Raw genomic sequence first — 24,198 nt, 5'->3', positions numbered from 1 at the left:
GGACCTGGGGGTGCTGGTTGACAGCCAGCTGAATATGAGCCGGCAGTGTGCCCAGGTGGCCAAGAAGGCCAACAGCATCCTGGCCTGTATCAGAAATAGTGTGGCCAGCAGGAGTACGGAAGTGATTGTGCCCCTGTACTCGGCACTGGTGAGGCCGCACTTAGAAGACTGTGTGCAGTTTTGGGCCCCTCACTACAAGAAGGACATTAAGGTGCTGCAGCACATCCAGAGAACGTCAACGAAGCTGGTGAGGGGTCTGGAGCACAAGTCTTATGAGCAGCAGCTGAGGGAACTGGGGTTGTTCAGTCAGGAGAAGAAAAGGCTGAGGGGAGACCTTATCATTCTCTACAGCTACCTGAAAGGGGGTTGCGGTGAGGCGGGTGTTGGTCTCTTCTCCCAGGTAACTAGCGATAGGACGAGAGGAAATGGCCTCAAGTTGTGCCAGGGGAGGTTTTTAGCACTTATCAGTGTCTCATACAGACAGTCTGGCCTAGGACTGGGAGTAAGTAAAAGAGCATGATATGCATCTTCCTTCTCCCCATCAACCATCTGTTTTCTGCTTTGAACTTTTTCAGAGTAAGTTTCTCAGAATAAGAACTATTTCACATACATTTCCCATGTAAATAAAAAATGTAATTTATTCTAAATATATATTATATATTACATATCATATGAATGCTTATATAATAGATAAGCATAATAGGAACAACAAAAATATGAAGCCTTCAACACCTGTAGCTCCATTTAAATTAAGCAAATGTGGGTAATATGGTTACTGAGAAGGATGCCGGCCTTCCTTAGTTTCTTTCAAGTGGAGCTATTTGGTGTGTCAGGACGTGTTATTAAATTATGATCTTTATCAAACACTGAGGGAGCTTAATCTGCAAGCTAGGGATTACCATGGTGAACATATGAACACCAACAAAAAGAATCTTCAAGCCAGTGAAGTTAAAGTCAGTCTGCCCATGAGGCTAGACCTCAAGAATACAGAATCAGTACAATACTATACGCAGCCAGAATGTAAAAGCTCTGGTACTTTCAATTTAATAACTCCTCCTCACAATTAAAAACATAATAAAATATATTCTGGAATTTGGTCTTAGAAATAGATATTAATTTCTTCCAAGGCTGCAAAGCTGTTTTCAACTCTTTCCTGTTTAAAGTCATTGAGACTGCTTTTGCAGGTAGACGGAGAATTTACCCTAACTACCTCAAAATAAGATGATAAAAGCCTCCTTAATGTGAAAATAAGACTCAGACATAATTCCATACCATGTCTACTGTTGCAGGGCATGCAAAGAAAATCTTCCTCATGAAAGAAAAATCAGAAAATAAATATTAGCCACTGTATATGAAAATTATAATTTAGTAACTGTAGCTAATATACTCCTCTTCTCTTGAAAACAATAATACTGACAAATGCACTCTCAAAAGTGATTTATCATGGAAGATTAAACAAAATATAAACAGAAAGAATAACCCAACTAGAGAAACACTAAGTGGATTTATCCTTTCTCTGACTATATGACTGAACAAAACCAGCTATCATAGTCACGGTATGCTCTTAAGAAGTATCTGCAATATCCTCTCTTCTACACTTCTGCAGTGTGAAGCCAAGCCTGAACAAGTCAGTAACTTTGACCTATTCTCAAGATTAAGACCATAGTCCTTGTCCTCACAAAATGCCATTTATGAAGGAATGGTTGGACAGAGAGTCATATGGATGTCATTGTTCAATAAAAATCCATGCAATATTCTTTCTGGCAATCTCCCAGTGCTCCTGGTTTATGGCCAGTTATGCTAAAAGGTCTTGTCTCCAGTCTTTTAATGAACTGTCCTGCAGCTAATTTCACACATGCAAACATACGAAGTTAGGATAATTTACTTGAATATCAAGGATCGGTCAAAGGTCCACAAGCATTTACACTTCTTGTTTTTAAAAATTTGGAACAGGTAGCAGAATACATAAATATTCATAATTTCACATAAAAATAAGAATCAGATGCCCAAATTAAATTTTCAGGTTTCTCCGTATTTCTCCAAAATTCATAAAAATAGCCTTCAGTCATAATAAAAGGTTTTTGTTTAATCCTTGCTAGGCAGAGGAGAAAAAAAAAAAAAAAGCAACCCAACAAAAAAACCATCAGTCAAGTCACTGTCCTCTAGCTTCCTTCTCTGAATATCAAGCAGGTCTTGCACAGAATTTATGCAGTATTATAGATGGAACGTTTTGAAAATTAAAATGGTTGAAATTAAATTTACATCTTAACATCATTTTCTTCGTGCTTTTCATTGAGTCTATCACAGCTATTACAGTTGTTACCAACTTTTACAACTAGGATTACACTTGTGAAATCAGAAGTTTAAATGCTATAGTGATCAATTTACCGCTAAGTTGCAGTTCTTCTGTTAAATTAGTGTCTCAGGAATACATGTGAATTACGACAGTGTCACAGTAAATTTTGTGGTATGTGAAAATCCAGCTGAACCAGACAGGGCCTCACACAAAACAATGCAACTTTTAAGTTCCTTTTGCTTTGAGCAGGGAAGACAAAATGAAAACTCATTTTTTCTTTGATTCTATACTACAAACACAAACAATGCTTTGACCATGACCAACAGTGCAATGGAAAATTTTCCAGTAAGCAGTTTATTTTCAGGATGAAAACCCATATCACAGCAGTTTGCTGTTTACTATACGAACAATAAAAATCACAGATTAAGTAGCAGTTCATTAAATGTGACATAGAATCCATTTCATGTAATGGAGTTAATAATTTTAGTTCACTAATTTTATCTCCAATATGATTAAACAAGTCCTACATACAAACACTTAATTCCATCTTTCCAACAGTTTATTAGAGCAATTAGTTAAGTTACTGATGAGTCATACAACTATCAATACCATACATTTCACTATGATTTACTGCTACTCTTGTAACACTTCAGCAAACTAAAACTCATTAGTATTTCCTATTTCATGAAAGGTACTAAAATACGTCTCATACTTTAAAAATTTTTAAGATTGCATTTATATGTAATTATCCGTTTCCATTTAGTTTATTCCAAGTAAGAGTTTTTTCAATTTATCTTAAAAAAAGTGGTCCCCAAAGGCCAGTCCACACTATAACTCAAAGAACAACAGCAAATTCTGAACTCAGTCCTAGGGAAAAAAATAAAAAAGCCTCAATCTTAAAGAGTCTCTCCTATGTTCCAAACAAAAAACAAACCTGTTATGAAAGTATTTTCTATTCCATTTTGCTCTTCAGTCTCAAATTAGACTAATTTTCAGAACACAAATAAACATGATATTTAACGATATAAAGCAGACAAAACTCTTTCCTCAGAAATACAGAAGGGCAATTATTTACAAGTTATGCAAAGTACATTTTAACATCTGTAACAGGCATTACTAATCACAAATACATGAGACATGATCTAGATCAAGTTCAACCTCCTTTTCATAATCCATGCAGGACTTCTTTTGGATAAGCTTCACTATTAAAATAGAAAGAACTATGTAATTCATGTCTTCTAAGTCCAGCTTCTCACTTCTACAGCAGGGTTTGTGCCCTAAAACCACGAGTCCCTTGACCCATTTAAGGTATTTTGTAAGACTGCTGACATTAACTGCCACAATGAGAGAAAAGTATCGGGGCAGCTTTGAGTGCTCAAAATTATGAAAGCTAGATACACATACAAGAGTTAAGACTGCTCCTTCTATTGCTCCTGTCTATGGGGTTTAATTGAGGGAACACTTATCATAATCTCCTGAACTGCCTCCATGGTTCCTTCTGACATATCTTCCCTTCCTACAGGTATTTTACTCTTTGACTTTATCACATATCACAGCTATTAAATCAATAAATATGGAATGAGACTTCCACGTACAGCTTTAATAATTACAGCATAAGCAATGACTTTTAGAAGAAACAGACATTTGGTAGATATTTATAGTCCCTCTGAAATTAAATTATACTTGTGAAATTCCCTTTTTTGTGCTTTATCATTGCTGAGGTATTTGAAAAAGTGATTCAATAGCTCAGATATATTCTAGTCGTACATTACAGCTAAGCTACAACATCTCCAGAAACTTAAAAACTGAGTGATGGAAGATTTAGTGGATTAGTAGTAAACATACCAAAACACTCTGGCATGCATTTAAAAAGCAATGCATTTAAAATTACTCATGTGACTGAATATACCACCTCATTAAGCTTAATGGTTCCTTTAAAAGCTTTTGCAGTGCAATTTTCTTTCTTCAAGATCTCACAAGTAACCATACAATATAGGAAGGACACTCTAAAGAAAAATTTTCATTAAGTTTTTAAAGTTAGAGTAGGAAGACAATGTTAAGTAGCATAAATTTCATTCTTTAATACTTAAAATCTGTTATAAATCTGACTTTTGAAAAAAATGATGGACTTCAAATATATTGTAGGAAGCACAGTGTTCCAAGATGTGTTCCTTTACTTCTATTTCCAATTTTTTTCCTTTCTTCTTATTGTCTAATGCAAAAGATACAAGTTTTATGCAAATCAGGCAAGAAGGAATAACTTTAGCAGCAATCCCACAGTCCTTGTGCGTTGACAGAAGCCTCATTTTCATTAAGAAAAAAGCAATCTTATCTGATTCAAATAAATAGGAGTTTTGCATAAATCTTAATACTGTAAATTTCACATTCTGCCCTCTGTCAAACACAAGCATCTTGGGTTAGTGGGGAAATAAAAGTCTGTCTTCAGACATTGTATATTAATTTAGAATACATCCAGAAAAAATGTACTCAGTAGGACTTAGACAAAGGTTTTGTGCTTCTGTCCTAAAAACCACAAACTGGAACAACAATAAAAGAAAACCAAAATTATACTTTAAGATTAAAAGTTTGCGTTTCCCTGTAAGGGTATCAAGGAAATTGTGACTGTATCTTATGATGGATTCACTAGTACAGATGATATACAATGTTCAGGAAATTGGATATCCTGAAAAACATGACAGATGTACAAGAGATTCATTCTCTATTGATTCAGTCACCTTTCCAGTACACAATCCAGTATCCCAATCCACTATGCTTAATAGGCAGTGAAAATTTCAACATTGATCAAAAAATCTGAAATTTCACATTATTCCTATAATAAAGGGAAAAATCCTCAGATTTTGTAGTCACCTAACACAGCTGACTTCCAACTCAACAATAAGCACTATTTAAAATAAAACTGTTTATATCTGTAATAAAGGCACATACACATATTCATCAAAAAATGAACCTTATACTGAAGACAACAATAATCCAGTGAGTATTTAAGTCCTTACTGCACACTATAAGCAATAATGCTGAAGGCAGAGTCAAGACCACAAAGATACCAACAAACAAATTAGCAACTTAAGCGTAAGAAAAGTTATTTCCAAATAGCCTAAGTTTTGTTTCCACAACAGTTTCTTACCAGAAGACACAGCTGCAGCCTCATCTTGGTCATGATTCTCATGCCACTGCATCGTTCGGTAGTAACTGAGCATGACTTCCCAGAGGGCTTTGCAGAGATCAGCAAGGCATGGAATGTAGCTGTCTGATGTAATATGCTACAGAAAAATAAAATAATATTGTGAAACTTAACAATTGTGTTCATTTTTTGCAGAGGCAAAGCAAACCATACAAAGCCCTCCATATTCAGACAGCTGAGGTGCTTGATGTATATCAGTTTCCTTTTCAAAAGCATTTGAGCGCTGACAAATGCCTGATTTTAGTAAACTAATCAAATGTTATCTAAAAGTGCAAACTTTATTTATTAGTGCCTTTTTTTCCCTCCTCAATTGGCCCATATATAACCACCTCTTGTATTTATGGAACAGCAAGGTAGATATCGAAGTAAAGCCATACGGTCTAATGGTCAGCACATCTCACCATCAAAGAGGAATGCAGCCAACCCCGTGACATGCAGACACTATGTCAATTCTATGACACAGATACTTTTACTTCAGTCGTACATAGAAGCCACCCTGGCTGATGCCCCACTGGACTGAATGCTATATAAAAAGTTGTTTAAAAACAAACAGTCTTAGATGGCAGCTGTCCTACCTCCCCGATCCACCCTGCTCCAAAGAACCATTTTGATTTGAGATATTCATTAGGTGAAGAGTATCAATTTTATCAGAAAGATAGATACACAGTAGAAACATCTAAGATGAGACTGTCAGGTAAAGGAATGAATTTGAGAAAAGGTCTTGCTGGGTAAAGAAAAGACTGTAAAATATATTGCTTATCTGAGTGGCAATGGTAAGTCACCCTCATCTCACTTGCTGTGAAGAAGTACAGTCTCACAGCTTGGAAGTCCAGCTGCACAAATGTGATTTCAATTACATTATTATTTAAAGGTCCTCAGAGAAGTCTGGAAATTAGCACTTCAAACTAACACTGCTGTAGAAAACATTTCATACTTTCCCATTGCTACTTCAGTGTTCACAGTACACTTCCACAAGGCTGGCTAGCATGTAGGTACTGCATGCTAACTCAGTGCTTTGGCATTACAGTTACAACAAAAGCCTTCAAAAATACTAACAGCTTCTGCAACAGTGGTGTCAACATAACCACCAAAATAATCAACCATAAATTCTACAGAGAGCAAACCCTTAATCAAAGCAATCAATTCCCTCTGAATTGCATCCTCATCCACTGATGTAACTATGGCTTTCTAAACACTGAGTGTCCTTCCTGAGCAATGAGCTGCAACAAAACCTTGATAAGCTCGAATATTACATTTGTTAGATAATAAATATTAGACCAGACAGGTTTCTTCACAAATGCAGATGCATCACTTATGCCCCTCCTATTTTTCAGCTTCTAAGTAAAAAAAAATTATAAGCTAAATGTCTTCACTTTCTATTTAATCATGTTCTCTTGCTTTGTAAGCTTAAATAACGCTCCTTGCAGTAGCACATAACGCCCAAGCCATATTCTCCTACAGTTTGCTTATGATTAAGGACTCACAAAAACTGTTCATTAGCATTAATAGATGTCACTAGCAAAAGTATCAGGAGGCCTCATATTAATCACTACAACTTTTCAGTTTGCTTGGGTTTTTTTTTTAAATGAATTATTATTCTGGTTCTGTTCCCTATCAAACCAGCTATGTCTCAAAAATATAAATTAGGCATTCTGAACACACCAACAAAAAAAGAAAAAGTCAAGTTCTTGGTGCATAAAAAAAAGTAACAATTGAGAATACTAAATACTACTTTTTTTCTAAAACACCTTTTAATTGGAGAATTGATATACATTACTGACTGCATTACTGAGACACTTTAATCTCACATACTATAGAACTTTGCTAACAAAGGAACAAAATAGGGTAATAAGTTTATAATTTAAAAAATAAGTTGCCCTGCCATTCAACAGCTGTTTCAGCAATTTTCTCTGGCTACTCATCAGAAAACATTACTCTTACAGCTACTAAAAGCCCTGAAATGCAGTAAAACCTAAACTTTGGTTGTGCAGATCACTATACATGAAGACATACTGGCTTCCAGGTGGCCAGGAAGAAAGGATCACTTACTAAATACCAAGATAATTCCATTTAGAGCAAGGAAAAAGACAATTTCTTTGAACTTATGCTAGAAAAAAGAAAAAACAGAATTTGAAGATGAAGGAGCCAAACTCTCCCCTGCTCCAGTAGTATTCAGAAGGAGAACAGATGTAAGAGTTAGAGCATGGGATATCACTAGGAAAAGAAGTCCTCAACAAGGAAATAGTGACTCAGAGTGCACAGGCACATAACTTACATAAATAGCCAAGAATTACTGAAAGCATTAGTCTTTAAAAAACTCACATTACTATAAAATCCACTCTCTGACTTCCAGAAAAGAAACAAACAAAAAAATTAAAACAAAGAAAAAAAACCCACCATAGTCCCCCACTAGCCATGTAAAATGAAAATGAGCTAAATGACTTCATTTAGAAAGATTTTTAGATACACACAATGGGAGAACTACCCAAAGAGAGAGACTTTAATTTTTTTTATTACCATTGTTTAATTAGAGTAAGCACTCCATAATCACTTACACGTTAAGAGCATCCTGGTCTAACAGTGTAGACAGGTTAAAGAGGGTTCTCACTGGAACCAGACATGGAGAAAGAAGGCTCATATTTCAGTCTTAAACAATTTATTCCCTGACAACTGAAAGCAAGAAATGAAAATCTGTAGATATTTTTCCTATAGGAAGTTAGAAATGGAATTGCTATGGTAGTCCAGCTTATTCAGCACTTTGATTTTCACAAATGCACTGCAACGGGTACAACCAACACTGAACAGCGGGTTTGTAACAGAGCAAAATTTCCCATCTGCAGCCTACCCTTAAATACCTAATTATTACTGAGAGAGTAATGAAAAATAAAAAAAAATCACTACATTTCAAGGGAATTAGTGCAGCATTCGTAGTACCTGGTACTCCTAAAGTTTAGGTACCTTCCTTTATATAGACTGCCAGATTCCAGCAGGCTCACATAACTAAAGCAGCATTTCATGAGGGTTCTGCAGAAGGAAAACCAAATAGAAATAATGAAGTAATAATTTTGTAACCACACAGTTAAAGCCACTGTCTTTTTGTGTATTACAAAATGTGATAGTTCCAGTGATCTGAAAGATCCTTCTGCACTGTCAGGGGTAAGGATTAACAGCAGCACACAATCTGTATTTCAGAAGATGACAGGAGGAGCTCGGTAAGTACTGTTTTTAAATGGAAATAAATGGGCTTAGTATCATAAATGTTAGCGAAGAATGAGAAATAATACTGTAGGGCATACAGAAGCATAACAGAAAAAAACTCCAAAGAAAAGTGCATTAGAAACTGAGAAATGAAAACAAAAACACCCTCTGAATACTTAAAGCAGAAGTACAACAGGCCTGCAGTCTGGAGAAGAGAGATCAAGGTTTGCTGGCTTTCTTCAACTAGAATTCATCTCAGCAAAGTGCAATTGCAACCTCTCTGGAACCTTACTCATTCTGCTCATTAACACTTATGTCAATTACTCCCAATAAATTAATTTTTCATAACCCACTTTTGCTCATATGAAGGCTCTTAGCTTATGTAAGCCTTTTAAGTCAAAGGGGCACGTCTTCACAATGAAACTGTTTTCAATACAGATGTCTTGTTTACTAGTTGAAGCTACACAATCCCAGGAGATCTGAGAAGTGAAAGAGCAGAAAGTCAATCAGAATATAAACTTTAATTTCCTTGTGACTGAACTTTGATTCAGTAAATTGCAACTGATGGGGTGGGTCCTTGAGTTGAAGAAGTATGATGAGGGCTTAGTCTGTGACTGAAATGAAGAACATTCAAGAGAGAAACCTAATTTCAAGTTTTAAATCAATGTTACAACCACCTAAAGTATCTCCCTCTCTCTCCACACTGAGTTTAAGAAACTTTCTCAGGCTATAACAATGAGATCACAAGTGAAAGAATCAAAAAGTGAACCAAAAATACTACTCAAAATACAGTAACTCGTGCTAGTAACATTAAAAAAATAAACAAAATATACACATGTAAGAAACTGCATCTAAAATCTATACTAGAGGAAAATACACTGTTATGCCCAGTCCATGATCTGCCTATCATCAGGCTTTTGCAGCTCAGTATCACAGTTGTCCCTTATCTTGATACCAAAAGTGCAATGAATCTGATACAAAGTTAGGAGTAATGGGAAGATTCCAATTAAGTTTACACCTTTACTATAATCCTTACTGAAATGCAATATTACAGAAATTGTGAACACTGATGCAACACACTGAAATAAAGTTCAAATCTAATAGTGATTCTAGTAACTAGCATATTACACTAAAGACATGAGAGTCTTGAAATCTTGATCTCCTGTTTGTATCCTATGATTTACTACTTCATATTTCTTTAGATGGTCTGTATACTAACTCCAAAGTGCTAAGATTTAGTGCAATCAAAATCAGCATTAAGTTGTAAATAACCAATCTCTAAATTAGCCAATGAGTTGTATTAAGAAACTATAGTAGCTGCAGGATTATTTTAATAACTGAGTTCCTACTTACATAAGGTACACTTACAACAGTGGAAAAATTCAGATTAAGAAATATACATATATGCAAGAATTACATACTGTACAGAGATCTTTGTACTGTAACTTCTGAAACTTGGTGTCTGTGTTTCCTGCACACAGCTCCACGTATCCAAGGACTACTTGAAACACAGTGTTGTGAATGGCTTGAGTGAAGTGCATATGTAACTGGTCCATTGCTGTCTGAAACAAAAGCAGTAACATAAAGTCAAATAGTAAAATTCAATTCGTCACACGCCATCGTCTTTTAATGTAAGTCTTTTTCAGTACTGAACATGGGAGATTGTAAGCATGGTCTCCTATCTTTGTTTCAAAAATACCTAATATAGGATTTGGCAATATTACAATATGGTAACATAAAAGATTTCAGGTATTACCAGTAAAATCAGTTTCCCTGCCATCTTCCCTCTATAAAACAACAGGTTTTTGACATTATCACTAGTAAATATTAATTTCACATGTATATATTTAATTATAGAATTTACTCATTCATTCATTTATCCCCCCAATCATTGACAAATGTGTCAAAAAGAAATGAGGTGAGATCAGTGTTATTTTTCCAGCTGGAAACACTTCCAACTAAAATAAAAATATTTCCTTTGCAGTTAATAAAACTGAAATCACAATTATAGTGTCTTCAATCCATCCACTTGCCAAACAGAGTTCTTCCTTGAAGAATATAAAGTAGGATTAAGTGTTACAGAAAGGCATGCAGATCACATCAATAAATTTCTTACAAAAACCCTCTTTCTAATAAAAACAAAATATGACGTTTGTCTAACAAAACTTAGTTTTTTTCAGAAAAAAAGATACCAGTACATGTACTAAACACTGATGACTATATAACATACAAGCTTTGCCATAACCATGCCTGAGTTTCAGGCCAGGCTGTTTCTCTGATCCTTTGTTAATAAACTGTACATAACATTAGTTTCAGATGCTGAATATTCTCACTGTTTCAAGATATGCTCATAATCAGTATATATAGTATATAAGAACTGATTTAAAAAATTATTTGATATGCCAGAATGAAGTTATCAGATCGTGCAGATTGGAAAATGGACAGTTTTGCTACTTGCTATTTGACATTCTTACCTACTGACCAGAGCCAAGAACTCAATTGTCCCCATAATAAATGAACAAGCAATTCTGTTTCAATCCTATCGCAAATAACCGATCTTCTGCAGCTAGTCCTAACTTGAATTAGTCAAAGAAAACAGAATAACAAATGGAAACATGAAAAGTACTGAAGCCAGTGAAGGTTCTTGTCATTTTGCTTAATGAGGAGGGGTCAAAATGGGAGATATTGCAATAGTTATGCAACTAAATTCTTTTCCGGACAAGTTCAGAATACACACTTTAATAGTAATAAAAAGAATGTCAAAACCATGTCACTTTATCATGAGAGCAGAGCAGGCAAAACCATGCAGTAACAAATAACACTTCTGTTTTGTTCAGAAACTTCATTCCTCCCCAACAAAATGCCTGCCTTTCTCAACATATCATGCACTAGACTCCGGAGCAGTGACTGCACGATATCTACTTTTGTTCAGTAAATAAAGAAATTGCATACAATGCACTAACAAAGGAAAAGTCTAATTACCCTGATTTTAAGATGCAGTCTTTAAGCACTCCAGTAATTCCGCACATTGTCAAAGATGAGAAGAGAAATCCGTTTCTACCATATTGCAGAGCTACACTGTTATCACAGTCAAGCCACAGAACAAGAATTCTACTTAGAAAGGTTCTAATTAGAAAGAAACAAAAATCAAACAAAAATTTAAAAACAACCCCCAATAAAGGCATTTTAATGTCAGCCATGCTTCTGAGTACTGGGAAACAGCATTTTAAACAACACAAGCATAATAAAGAACAAATGGGGTTCTTGTCCTGTCTCCATCAGGGGACAGGCACTTTGACGTGTTCTTTAGGAGCTAAAAACTTCCTGGCGGAATCTCTTCTCTAAGCAAAACATCATTGCTGCACTGGCACCACCATGTTTAGCCTCGCTATGTTATAAACACCTATCACTGATGAAAGATGCCTCCAGGACTTTCTCCTCCCCTTAGACCCCTTTTGGTCACAGGAGGTTGGTACTAGCTCCCACACTTCATATCTGCTTCAGAAGGAAACGGGTTCACTGCCTTCCCAGAGAAAACACCCTAAGCCTCAAGACAGCGTGCCAACAGAAGAGAGCCACATCCTATTGCAGAGTTTAGACCTACTCCTACTTACAAATAACAGGCTCCAGGCACACAGAGATGTAACTGTCAGGACATGTCCACAGTACAGGTTTGACATGCCTTGTGTCATATTTTGTTGTCCAAAAAAAAAAAAAAAAAAAAAATCACAGAATTACAGAATCATGAAGATTGAAAACACCTTCGAGATCATCAAGTCCAGCCATCAACCCAACACCACCATACCCACTAAACCATGTCCTGAAGTGCCATGTCCGCTCGTTTTTGAACACTTCCAATGATGGTGTCTCCACCACCTCCCTGGGCAGCCTGTTCCAATGCCTAACCACTCTCTCCATAAAGACATTTTTCCTAGTATCCTACTAGTATCCTAGTATCTAAACCTCCCCTGGTGCAACTTGAGGCCATTTCCTCTCGTCCTATCACTAGTTACTTGGGAGAAGAGACCAACGCCCACCTCGCCACAACCCCCTTTCAGGTAGTTGTAGAGAGCGATAAGGTCTCCCCTCAAATATTTCCTCACATCTTCATTCCTGTCACATTCAAGCACAACATAAAATGGGAATGCACACATAAAAGGTACAGGTTGTGTACAACTCAGTAAGAGGGACATGGCTATGAAAAATAGTACTCACATGCCCAAATACAATTAATAATGCAAACAGCATTATACATATAGCTGAAATATGCAAATGTTACAGTTACACCATGTCCAAAAAGATGCATGTTACTGTACTACACAGTTTACCTTTAGCAATTACTGTTAAATTCTCTGAGCATTACAAAAGTCTTTGTATACTCAGCAAGATTCATCAGCATTAGATAAACAAATTCCTGTCCCAGTACTCAAAGCTTCATGCTGTTACACCACTGTTCTTTGTGACTTACTCAGAACATGAATACTAACCTGTGTTTTTCTTGAACCTTTGTATAATGACTGATATCAAAGTTCTTGCATATTTTGGAGAGCGCTACATCCAGTTGTTCCTATATAAATGAAGGAAAAAAATGTGTTAAACACTCAATAGAAACAGGCCAAGTAATACATTACTTAACAGCAAGTCAGGAAAAAGTGCTTGTTTAAACAATCTAATAATTATGCTTGTACAATAACCAAGACTGTACATTACTGGACTATTTTGAGGTGCTCAAATGTTACTTCTTGCAGCTTTCAGTACTTCAGACTGAAATTTCCATCAGCCAAACAGTTCCACTGCTTCCAAGAACAAGCACAGTAAAAAGTACACTACTTTACTGAAGTCAAATTCAAAGTGATGTTTACTTTGAGAAGGTCTAGCACCACAATAAGGGAGAGCTGGGATTTCTATACTTGGTCTACTCCCACTCCTAAGAAAAACACAGATCTGGGGAAAAAGAAATGATCCACAGGTGTTTCAGCCCAAGCAATTCAATTATAGACTTCTTAACCCTCTGACTGCCATCTATTAAATGGAATTAACACTGTGTCACTTAGAAGTTTATTGTGAACACAGTACTATACCAGCACAATGATCAGTACCATAGAAGAAAAGAAAGCACACACACACAATTACTGGTTCTGCCATCAGAGATGTGTCTGAGCATACTGAACAGCTTTGCAATAAATGAAGTTCTTCTATGATGTGCACTAAAGGAAAAAACCTAAAATAGGATCATATCCTTAATGACTAACTAATAAGGCTTCTAAGAATTTAGCCATGTAGTTCAATAACATAATTCTCAGACACTGCAAGAGATTTAGAGATACACAGCCTAACTCTAGTTATTTTCAATCAACAATGCAAGAAAACAGGAATCAGTAACATATCATAACACGCACATCTAGCGGGTATTTTCTCTCCTTGCTAGTCACTAAAGCCATTTAAATTTTTATTATTTAAGGATCTTGCAATGTAGTCTTGCTCTCCAACAGGAGATGGTTGGTTAGTTCCTATGTACTTTAACTTACTCCACTGGAAAATTTTCATTAATTACTTCATTAGCCACAAATATTTATGGCTTTTAATCCTAGAGATTTGGGGGGGGGGGTGCTGCTGGGTTTGGGGGTGTTTTATTTTGTTGTGTTTTTTTAAGCAGATCAGTATTTTCTTTAAGCACAAAAAAGGAGAGTAGAATACAACCAAATACTGCATTTTTCCTAGGCAAAATGGTAAAAGGACAAATAAACTAAAGATGGAGAACCTCTTTAAAGGCTTACTCAGCAATTTGAATTTCAGCCATATAGTGATTTAAAGTAGTCTAAAGAATTCACAGCACTTCATGGACTGAAAACCACCACGGCATCTTCACCATACAGGGAGCATACCTTCAAATGTTACGTGCCTATATTATTTGACTGTTTTGCCGCTTAAAGTGGGCACAATTAGTGAGCTGGGCTCTTAACTTTGGTAACACATCATAGAACGCTTGACTGCAGCACAAAAGGCTACATGAATAGCAATGACTACAGCATTCCAAAGACAGTATTTGAAAGACATGTGCACGTTCTGTAATTGCTAATAACATTGCATTAGAAAGCTCTAGTACCTAGAGGTTAAATACTAACTTACAATAAACATCAAGATATTAATTCTTACCTCTATTTGTTCCAAGGTGTCTTGCAGTTTTGAATTCAACTCACTATTAATGAAAAAAAATGTTTAAAAATCAAGCTACTGATCATATTAACATTTCACATCAAGTTTCTTGTTTCCAAAAAAACATATTTGCCTACCACTGAGACACAGTAATTTACCATAAATCATTAACCCGCTGTTACTGTGTCAGACTAGCATCATCACACTACTGTTACTACCGAAAGGTACTTATTGCAGGCATTTACAGTACTCCTAACACTTCAAATTAAAGTATCTGTTGCAGCAGCACATTATCCTAGGTTTACAATGCAACAGCGTTAAGAAGGCCCACACAAGACCCCATCCTGCTAGGATTTAGCCAAGCATTCAAAGACACTCCCAATCCCAAAGAAACTCATGGTCTAAATGTTTTGATGTGGTACGCTGGTCTGCAGCGGAACATAACCAGAGAAGTCACGGCTATCAAGCCTTTGCTAACTATGGTACAGTAACTTTTACTTGTTGCTCAGGAACCCCTTACAGAAACACTACAGGGAAAAAAGAACTTAGGCTTACACAACTCTCACAAAACATCTCTGAGCTATATTTGGTATAGAAAGATCAACAAAAATAGCTACCATAAGAGAAACTATTTAGGACAAAGAAAGGCACAACTGCTGCTTTCCAACAATCAGCTTTAAAAATTTCAGAACATCAGCACAAAAAAAATAAGACACAAAATATGCCTACTATGTTTTGGTTTGGAAGAGTCCAAGTAACAAAGAGATAGGCAGGATATTCTCTTCAGCATGGAAAGCACAGAGTTTTCATGGGATAATCACCATACCTGATTTTAGACAGTTTTCTTCTGCGCTCTGAATCTTCTTCTGAGGCCTACGTTAACTATCAAAAGATAGACTCTAGCTTCCCTACCTAGTTCTCTCCACTTAAATGATATGCCCATCACCCCTCTCTTCTTAGTAAGATTAGATAACCTGGATACAACATTCTCGAAAGAAAGGTTTAAATAGGAAAAAAAAAACTTTATCAGAAAGAGCTGGCATTAAAGACTAAATCAAGGAGCCAGTATTTCTTTGTTGTTTCTCCACGTGACGTGCCTGCAAGCAGAAGTATCTCCACAACAATTTCATGTTACTACATCTCCTGCTGGAGTTTGAGCATTTCCTGTTACTCAGTTCTTTTAGCTAGCAAGGTGACATTAGAACAAGAGTAAGAACCTTGCATTAAAACCATATAAACATTAAAACCATATAAACACAACACTATGATTCCTTTCAAACAACTGTCATGAACATGCTTCTGCTAATCTAGCATTTCTTTACCTTTTCTAATTAAATTAAAAATACACGTGGATTTTTCACCTCAGGCAACTTACATGCTCACACACATGAGGAACTTGCTCAACTACTGCAATGTGGTGCTGGAGCGTGTCCAGAGAAGGGCAACGAAGCTGGTGAGGGGTCTGGAGCACAAGTCTTATGAGGAGCAGCTGAGGGAACTGGGGTTGTTTAGTCTGGAGAAGAGGAGGCTGAGAGGAGACCTTATCGCTCTATACAACTACCTGAAAGGGGGTTGTGGCGACGAGGGTGTTGGCCTCTTCTCCCAAGTAACTAGCGATAGGACAAGAGGCAATGGCTTCAAGTTGCGCCAGGGGAGGTTTAGATTGGGTATTAGGAAAAATTTCTTCACTGAGAGGGTGGTCAGGCATTGGAACAGGCTGCCCAGGGAGGTGGTGGAGTCGCCATCTCTGGAAGTGTTCAAGAAACGTGTGGATGTGGCACTTCAGGACATGGTCTAGGGGACATGGTGGCGCTGGATTAATGGTTGGACTTGGTGATCTTGAAGGTCCTTTCCAACCTAGTGTTTCTGTGATTCTGTAATGTAGGGCTGAAAAACTTCCTGGGCTCCAGAAACTATTTTTGGTTGTTGCAGGTGATCACATTTAACTAATTTCATCTGTATACCAGCACAGATCCTCATGAAAACTAGTTCCTTGTTTCCACTATTCTTAATGCCAGGCAAGCCTCAGCTTGCAAATCACCTGGTGACACAGGAGGCTTGGGCAGCTAAGGGACCTGAGCCCTCATGCCACACTTCCCAGCAAGTGCCCCAAGATCAGAGCCATTCCAGACTGGTGTACTTTTCTTTCCTTTTGGGAGAGAAGGATGGGGAAGAATTCAAAAGATCGTTTCCCACATGAAACACAACCAATGTAAAACTGCCACGTGTTTCTTACCCACTCAACTCGTGCGACACTGCTGTCTTCCCTTTCGAGTGAGGGCTGAAGCACCCATTTTAAATACGCACATTCATAATTTATTTATTCAACCAAGCTATGATATATGGAGGTGTTTGCAAGAATACAGCCTGCATTTATGCTGACTAATTTAGGAAAAGAAGGTATGATCACCAAATTGCATAAGGAAAGTAACTTTGATCAAGTACTAAAGTGAAAATGTGGAAATACAGTATCCAGCTAAATTTTTATGTATTTTCTAAGCCAGCATATATTATAAAGGTAGGACATGGACATAATAGCTACACAAAAGCCCGTTTACCATAATTGAGAATTTAATTCAAGGCATTCCTTTCACTAATTAAAAAAAAAAAAAGTATTAGAAGTCCTTTTTTTGCATCCCCATCCATATAAATCTAAATTAGTGCGTTTTTAGAAGGCACATTACTGCAATATAACAGAAGTAACATTTTGACCCAAATGCAATAGACAGAGTCATCCTATTATCTGACACTACCTTTTCCTACAGTTCTTTCAAGGGAGTCTACTCACATCACAATGGATCAACACGCAGAAGGCAAAAGACTTTGATTTATATTTTTAATCAAAAATGAATCATATAATGCAAGCATTCCCCAGGAAGAAGACAATGAGAAACAAAATAATTGACATCCAGGCTATTATTTCAAAGAAGGATGACAGCCACTCTTAAAACCAAAGAAGTCTTAGTAGGGAAGTTGAAGTGCTTGCCTCTTCAGATTATGTATACACCAAAATAAAAAAATTATATGCTTCATAGAAAGGTTTAAATCCCCTGCTGCCAAAGGTTTAAATCCCCTGCCACACCCAATTCCTACCACCATCTAGCAAGAAGAATGTGAAGAATAATTCTACAAAGGAAGGCACTGATTCTTGTCATGTGGACAGTGGACAATCAAAGGGATACTGTGAAAATTTCATGGTAAGATACTGAGGTGATGCCTCATACAAGCACATGTTTAAATGAGAGCACGTGTTTCCTTGACTAGCTGTTTTTACTGCAGTCCTGAATAGAAATGCAAAAGATCTATTTATTCATTTAGCCCAATCCCCTGCTAGTGAGACATTATTCCATACAATACATATTCTCTTAAACTTCTGAAAGTAGAACAGTGCACAGAGACTGAAATATATGCACTGGGGTTGGGATTTACAGCTAAAATGTCCCTCTGCTCTCACAATGCAAACAAAAACAAGCTCAAAAAACTCTCCCAAAATAAAGAAGCAGTACTGATTTTTTCTGTCATCATCCTTTCTTTCAAGAAACTGTCATCTTGGATGCAAAGATATCCTTTTGAGTGCAACAAAGTAAATCCTCAACAGCTATTTGTCACGTATCTTGCCAGTATGCTATCAGATTTAAAATAGTATGACTTTTGCAGTTAAATATTCCAAATTGCAAAAACATGAACTGTTTAAGTTCCAAATTTGGCTATAGTGGACATAGTGTAGTGGAGATAAAATTGGAAGCTGCAAGAAAAGCTTAAAGTGATGCAACATTAAACAGAAACTTCGTATCATTTACACGAAACAGAATTTAACTCAAAAAACATGTAATTTAACCTAAAACTCAAAAGTTTTCTAGATGAGCACTGTAAGATCCTAAAAAAAAAAAAAAATCAAACTGGCTTTTCATGCTGCATAAATGTTGCTAATTTCTCAAAAAAAAAAAATGCAGCAGATATGCAGAATAAATCAGATTAATGTTTGGAGCCACAGATCATCTGAAAGAGCAATTAATACTAAGGAGAGCTTACTGAAGAGTACAGACAAGACACAGGTATGGAAGACTGCAAGACCCATGTCTCTGCAGAAGGTAGAGTCAAGCAGAGAAAAAGTTGTTCAGGAGTCATTTTGCTTCTCAACAACTGAATTGTCAAGGACTGAGGAAAAACACAGTCATTTTTCCTCATTCAAATACATAAAAAATAGTTTTCATTCATGAGCATATAAGAAAGGGATTAAAAATTTTAATTTATGTAGCCAAATGTTGGCTGTACAGTTCATTTATATCCACACACAAGCTTTATGGAACCAAAAAGAAAGCAAAAAGCAGCTTTGAAATCTGACTTCAGAATAGAGAGGGGTTTATTTCCAGGTACAATTCCTAACTTCATACCCTTTTTGGTGCATCTTCAGATTCTGAAACAACTATACCTCAAAAGTAGATCCTAAAGTCAAGGATCCTGAAATCAAGGATTATGGGTAATTACTCTGAAGTTGCAACAAAGCATACATTTAGAGCACAGAGGGAGGCAAAGCATGTGTATTCATAGGTTTTACTCCTTCTAAGTCAGAGAGCATTCTGACAGGAGATCAAACAAGGTCATGCTTTTATCCACAAATGTAAAATTACAATTAAAAATGACACAAAAAAAAATGATCTAAATAATGTAATGATCTTTTTAGTGGATGAAATATCAAAATTCACTTAATTTTATTTGTTGTCATACCTATTATGACTTTGAACTTAATGTTAACCCAATTTTATTTTTTTTTCTTTCTAACAAGTGATGGAAACATCAAGTCTTTCTAAGGTAGAAACTGCAGATATTCAAATTAGTTCCGGTTCTGAAAGCAATTTCTCCATAACAGCATGAAGCTCTGCACTTGCTAATTTCATTGCCAAGAATCAGGGTGAGTTACCTTCCACAAGACATCTTGCTGTAAGTATATTAATTCCAGAATACAAAATTGCGTATTAAAAAATTAGCTCAGGTGTCTCTAGGCTGCAGGTTGTAGCACAGTTATAATTCAGTCTTAGTTGAAACTTCACCCGCCAATATACTACAACAATTACAAAACAATGACATAGTCCAAGCATATATTATATAGCGTTATGATTGTGAATACTGGTTACTAGTGGTACAGGGAGGAGGGAAACTACTGAGGATGCTTATGTTTTTCCAAATGCCTCAATTTTACTTTAAGCAGAAAATTAAACTTCAAACAAAGCTGCTTTAAAGAATGGGAATTAATGATCACTGGTTTATACCATTTACAAATAAATCATACAGAAGCTGAAATCTGCACAATGTCACCTTACCTTATACAACTGTAGTGTTTGAAAGTGCTGGCAGCTTTCTGGCATTCCAAGCACAGCTGAATAGCTCCTGGATAATCCTCTTCCTTAGGATGAAACACAATGGAAAGCTAATTTGGCTTTTGAAGCGAACACTGCAACACCCATTTTTGCTTGCATGCTTATCTATAAGCATTAAGAACAGAATATTTTGCCTCTTATGTCTATACAATAAAGTTAAAGGAAATGAGTGAGGGTCTATCGCAGAACTTAATGTGCAAAGCAGTTCAGAATTAGAAGCAGACAACATGTTAGCAACATCTGAAAACACTATGCATTACCTTTGCAAATGGCTCGCTGTTTTGTTTACTAACACATTCATACAAAACATATCAGAAAGTTTTTATTACAAAACTACTAACATTTTCCCAGTGAACTTTCAAAGTTTTGTTAACACAATATTATCTATTCATGAGCAAGGAAAGAGGTAATTTTAGGCACTGGCAGGCTGTTGCCATAGTTTACAAAACCTAAAAAGAGACAAGGGAGACACTCCAACATTATGCCCAAATAAACACTATTTCATTTGACACATTCTGTAAATAATTAAAAATTAATTTAAAGACATCTGGCTCACACAAGGCCCCAGGACAAAAAGAACATAAGTTAGAGGAAAAAAAAAGTAAGTATTGTCCCAATTTGTAAGAAGAATATCCAATAGGTAGATCAATCAGGAAGTACATGAAGATGCCAGAACAAAACCAAAACAAAAACATGCACACAAAAATGTAAAACCCCAGGATCTTGCCAACAGAACATGGGCAGTGCCCTGGGTATAACTACTATTTTTGTATTCTATTAGATATGAGGCTAGAAAGGCTCTTGAAGGAAAGAAAACCCTCTTTAACAGCTAAGAGCTTCCCTTTTTTGTCCTAATTACATCCATTATATTATGTGCTTCAGAGAGCTGAAATGCAAAGGTGTTACTGGAATTTTAAAGTCATTGAGTGAAAAGTAAAAACGCAAGGCCAATTTATATTCAGCTATTATCATAAAGGAGTTTCTGAAATGAAATTGGTTTTAACAGCAGCATTCTAATGCAGATCAAGTTTAGCTAAAAACACAAAAAACGCCACACACATTACCCATTAGATGAAAACAGAACAGCACACTGGTCTAAAATGATTGCTGCATTTACAGCTCTTTGAATCTTTCTCCATTGGAAACCTGGTACTTGCTCCATTAAGTCTAACAGAGCTCAAATCAGAAAGCCTACTTGCATAACATATATCACTAATATAATCCAGATGCAGCTCATTCATGTAAGTTATTATAGCTTCGTGTCTGGTCTTTTTTTAATTGGGAATGCCATCTAAATGTTCCTCTATGAATGGCTACTAATAGCTCGCATGCGTATTCCAAGCTATGAACTTCTTGGAGTAAAGACAATAAATTGGCCAACATTTAGGATACCTTATTGGGAGCAGACACTGAGCACAGCTCTAAAACTGCACTTAGCCAGAAAGGACTGTTACAGCCCTTAACAGCCCTTAGCCCTTATTAAAAAAAAAAAATCACTAGCAAATTATCATAATCAGACACCAGAGTCTGTGTGTGAATGCAACACCCACACCTCTGTCTCAAGACAATGCCTACCAGTAGACAGTGAACAGCTGATTTCCTGTGCAACAAAATAAAGCACAGAAATTAAAAGCTAATCATTGCACAGGGCTTACTGAGCAACAAGGAATGTTTGTGCAGCCTGTAAATTAATACATTCTTGCTTGGTAAAGAGTAAGAAAGTGTGCTGAGACAAGGTGTATTACCCAAGATGGAATTAAACTGAAAGAGTCATAAGAGTAACAACTATTAAGACTCAATTTCCAAATTTGGTAACTAGGGATTATCATAACAACATTCCATGCAGTATTTATGCCAGTAAGTATCTGGCAAACTAGCAAGTCAAAATTGTTATACTACATGATTAAAATATAGTTGTCACTAAAATCCTGAAATGGTCTTTTATATTGTTTAATCACCTTAAGACAAGATCTTGGTTTTGCCCTGTGCAGTATCTACTGCATTTTTAGGCAGTATTTATACTGTATCAGTAGATTTTTCAGTGTCATTGCCTGCACGTTGCAAAGTTTTCTACAACTGACTATTAAAAAGCCAACCCAATGGATAAGGAGAGAAGCTGCTACACTTACAAATAAAATACCAAGTAAGAAGCCCATACATAAATTTGTACAGTAATATACCAGTAGAAGTACTTTATCCAGACCCAGCATATCAACAACCAGCTACATCTCACCTTCTTTTTTCTTCCAAATATCAAGCTAAGGCCAGAAAAGAAGTGTAAGTTGAGAGCAGGGAGCGGGATGAAGATGCCACAGCACTCTACTGAACTAACTCAAGCCTCACAGCCCATGATCTAAAGGCAGGATTGAGCCTTTGACAGAAAATACTTCTCCCTGGCACAGGGGCTACTAAATTTGATATGAAGTATTTTTCACAATATTGAAAAAAAAAGATTAAAAATATAATTTCACCACAGGCATACACCCATAGCTTGTTTGCAAGAGGAAGTAAAGGGGGGACAAAATTAAGATGACTGACAAAAGTAGACTTAGAATAGCTTCAAATTATAATAGCCTAGAAGGGACTTACCTCCAACATCTCACTCAAACGCACATCAGTTCTTTGCTAAAAATAAAATTAAAAAAACAGTGGTAACTACACAGAAATAAAGAAAAATATTTTGCCATCAAACAAAAACAACTGTACATACCAGTGTTTTTATTGTTCTCAGAGACTTTAGCAGTCCAATAAGCAACTGTCGTTTCCTTTGATTTGCAAGAAGCCCCAAACTAGTTTGTGTGAAGCCTTCCTTTGCTATATTCAGGTGTCTGCAAAAGTTAAAAATTAATATAATCTTCAGTGATATGTAAAATAGAACTTATTTCTAATAAATTCTAACATGTCCCTCAAAGTACATGCTAGAAAATAAGATTGTCAGCATTGTTAGGGAAACCCAGAAATTGAGATAACAACAGACTAGTAAGAAGGTACATTTTCCCTTCTGCGGAACTTGTCTGTGGATCAATGGTGTACCTCAAAAGGTTCCTATTTTAAAGAGAACTCCCAGTTGAAAAAGTGAGAGCTGCAAGAGAGATAGCAGCTGATATTTGTTTCAGTATCTTTAACTACTATTGCTAATTCCATTCAGCACATAAATAGGAAATACCAGCAACAAGGAAACTTCCTGGGTTTAGAGATTTCTTCTTAAACACTTTTTCCCCTTTCAATCTCTGTCATTATTTAAGCAAAATACCTTCTTCCATTTGTGCAAATAACAGCTGCTAACTGAAGGCCAGTCTGCAATGATGTAACACGTTCAAGTTCCTACAGAGAGACAACAGGTTAAATGAATACACAAAAGTCATGCTACACACCAGCAAAGACTAGTGATTTGGAGGTTTCTCCTGAGATGTTGTAACTTTGTCGAGTTACTTTATATGTTATTTGTTTCATCATTTTATAGATGCTAAGCACTGAAATGCAACGTTAATATATATTTTCAAATACAATTCTCTTTTAAAGAAATTATCTTTTAACGATACTTGAAATCCATTTTCACTGCAGTGGGACCCTCTACATTTATATACAGTACATTTAGCCTAAGAATCTCTGTACCATTAATGCACTGTATCAGAATGATTGAAGCTTCTTCAGATTAAAGAAGACAGGGTTTAATTTGCATTAATATGACAGAGAGCAGCAAAACAAAACAAAACAAAAAAAAATCATGTTTCACATGGCATTTTCTTGTTCAGAAGCACTTGTGTTCTACCAATTTAATAGATGTCACTTCATGATGAACGTTAATTGTACCCTGTTTAATTTCAGCTGAAAACTCTTCAGCACAGGTGACCTGAATTTAGCTTGATTTTGACTTCATGGAGTGCCTAGCATAAATCACAACTCCTTTAAAAAAAGGGTTTTTTTTTAATATACCTTTTAGGATTTCTTTTGTTAGGAACAGCACT

At 36.2% G+C, this 24,198-nt stretch overlaps 1 protein-coding gene across 1 annotated transcript in view; it reads right to left on the bottom strand.

Moving 5' to 3' along the window:
* The window catches only part of CCDC132 (coiled-coil domain containing 132), a gene marked incomplete at both ends in the record, with an annotated part of 54,357 nt that overhangs the window by 21,015 nt on the left and 9,144 nt on the right, over positions 1-24,198 (bottom strand). The window contains 8 exon segments of the mRNA XM_010285646.1: positions 5,442-5,577; positions 10,118-10,258; positions 13,165-13,263; positions 14,853-14,895; positions 20,174-20,256; positions 22,820-22,855; positions 22,941-23,058; positions 23,484-23,554. Coding sequence (XP_010283948.1) covers positions 5,442-5,577; positions 10,118-10,258; positions 13,165-13,263; positions 14,853-14,895; positions 20,174-20,256; positions 22,820-22,855; positions 22,941-23,058; positions 23,484-23,554 — 727 coding nt within the window.

The sequence above is a fragment of the Phaethon lepturus genome, unplaced genomic scaffold (genome assembly GCF_000687285.1).
Source record: "Phaethon lepturus isolate BGI_N335 unplaced genomic scaffold, ASM68728v1 scaffold8160, whole genome shotgun sequence".
Lineage (NCBI taxonomy): Eukaryota > Metazoa > Chordata > Aves > Phaethontiformes > Phaethontidae > Phaethon > Phaethon lepturus.
This window is presented reverse-complemented; position numbering and strand designations above follow the sequence as displayed.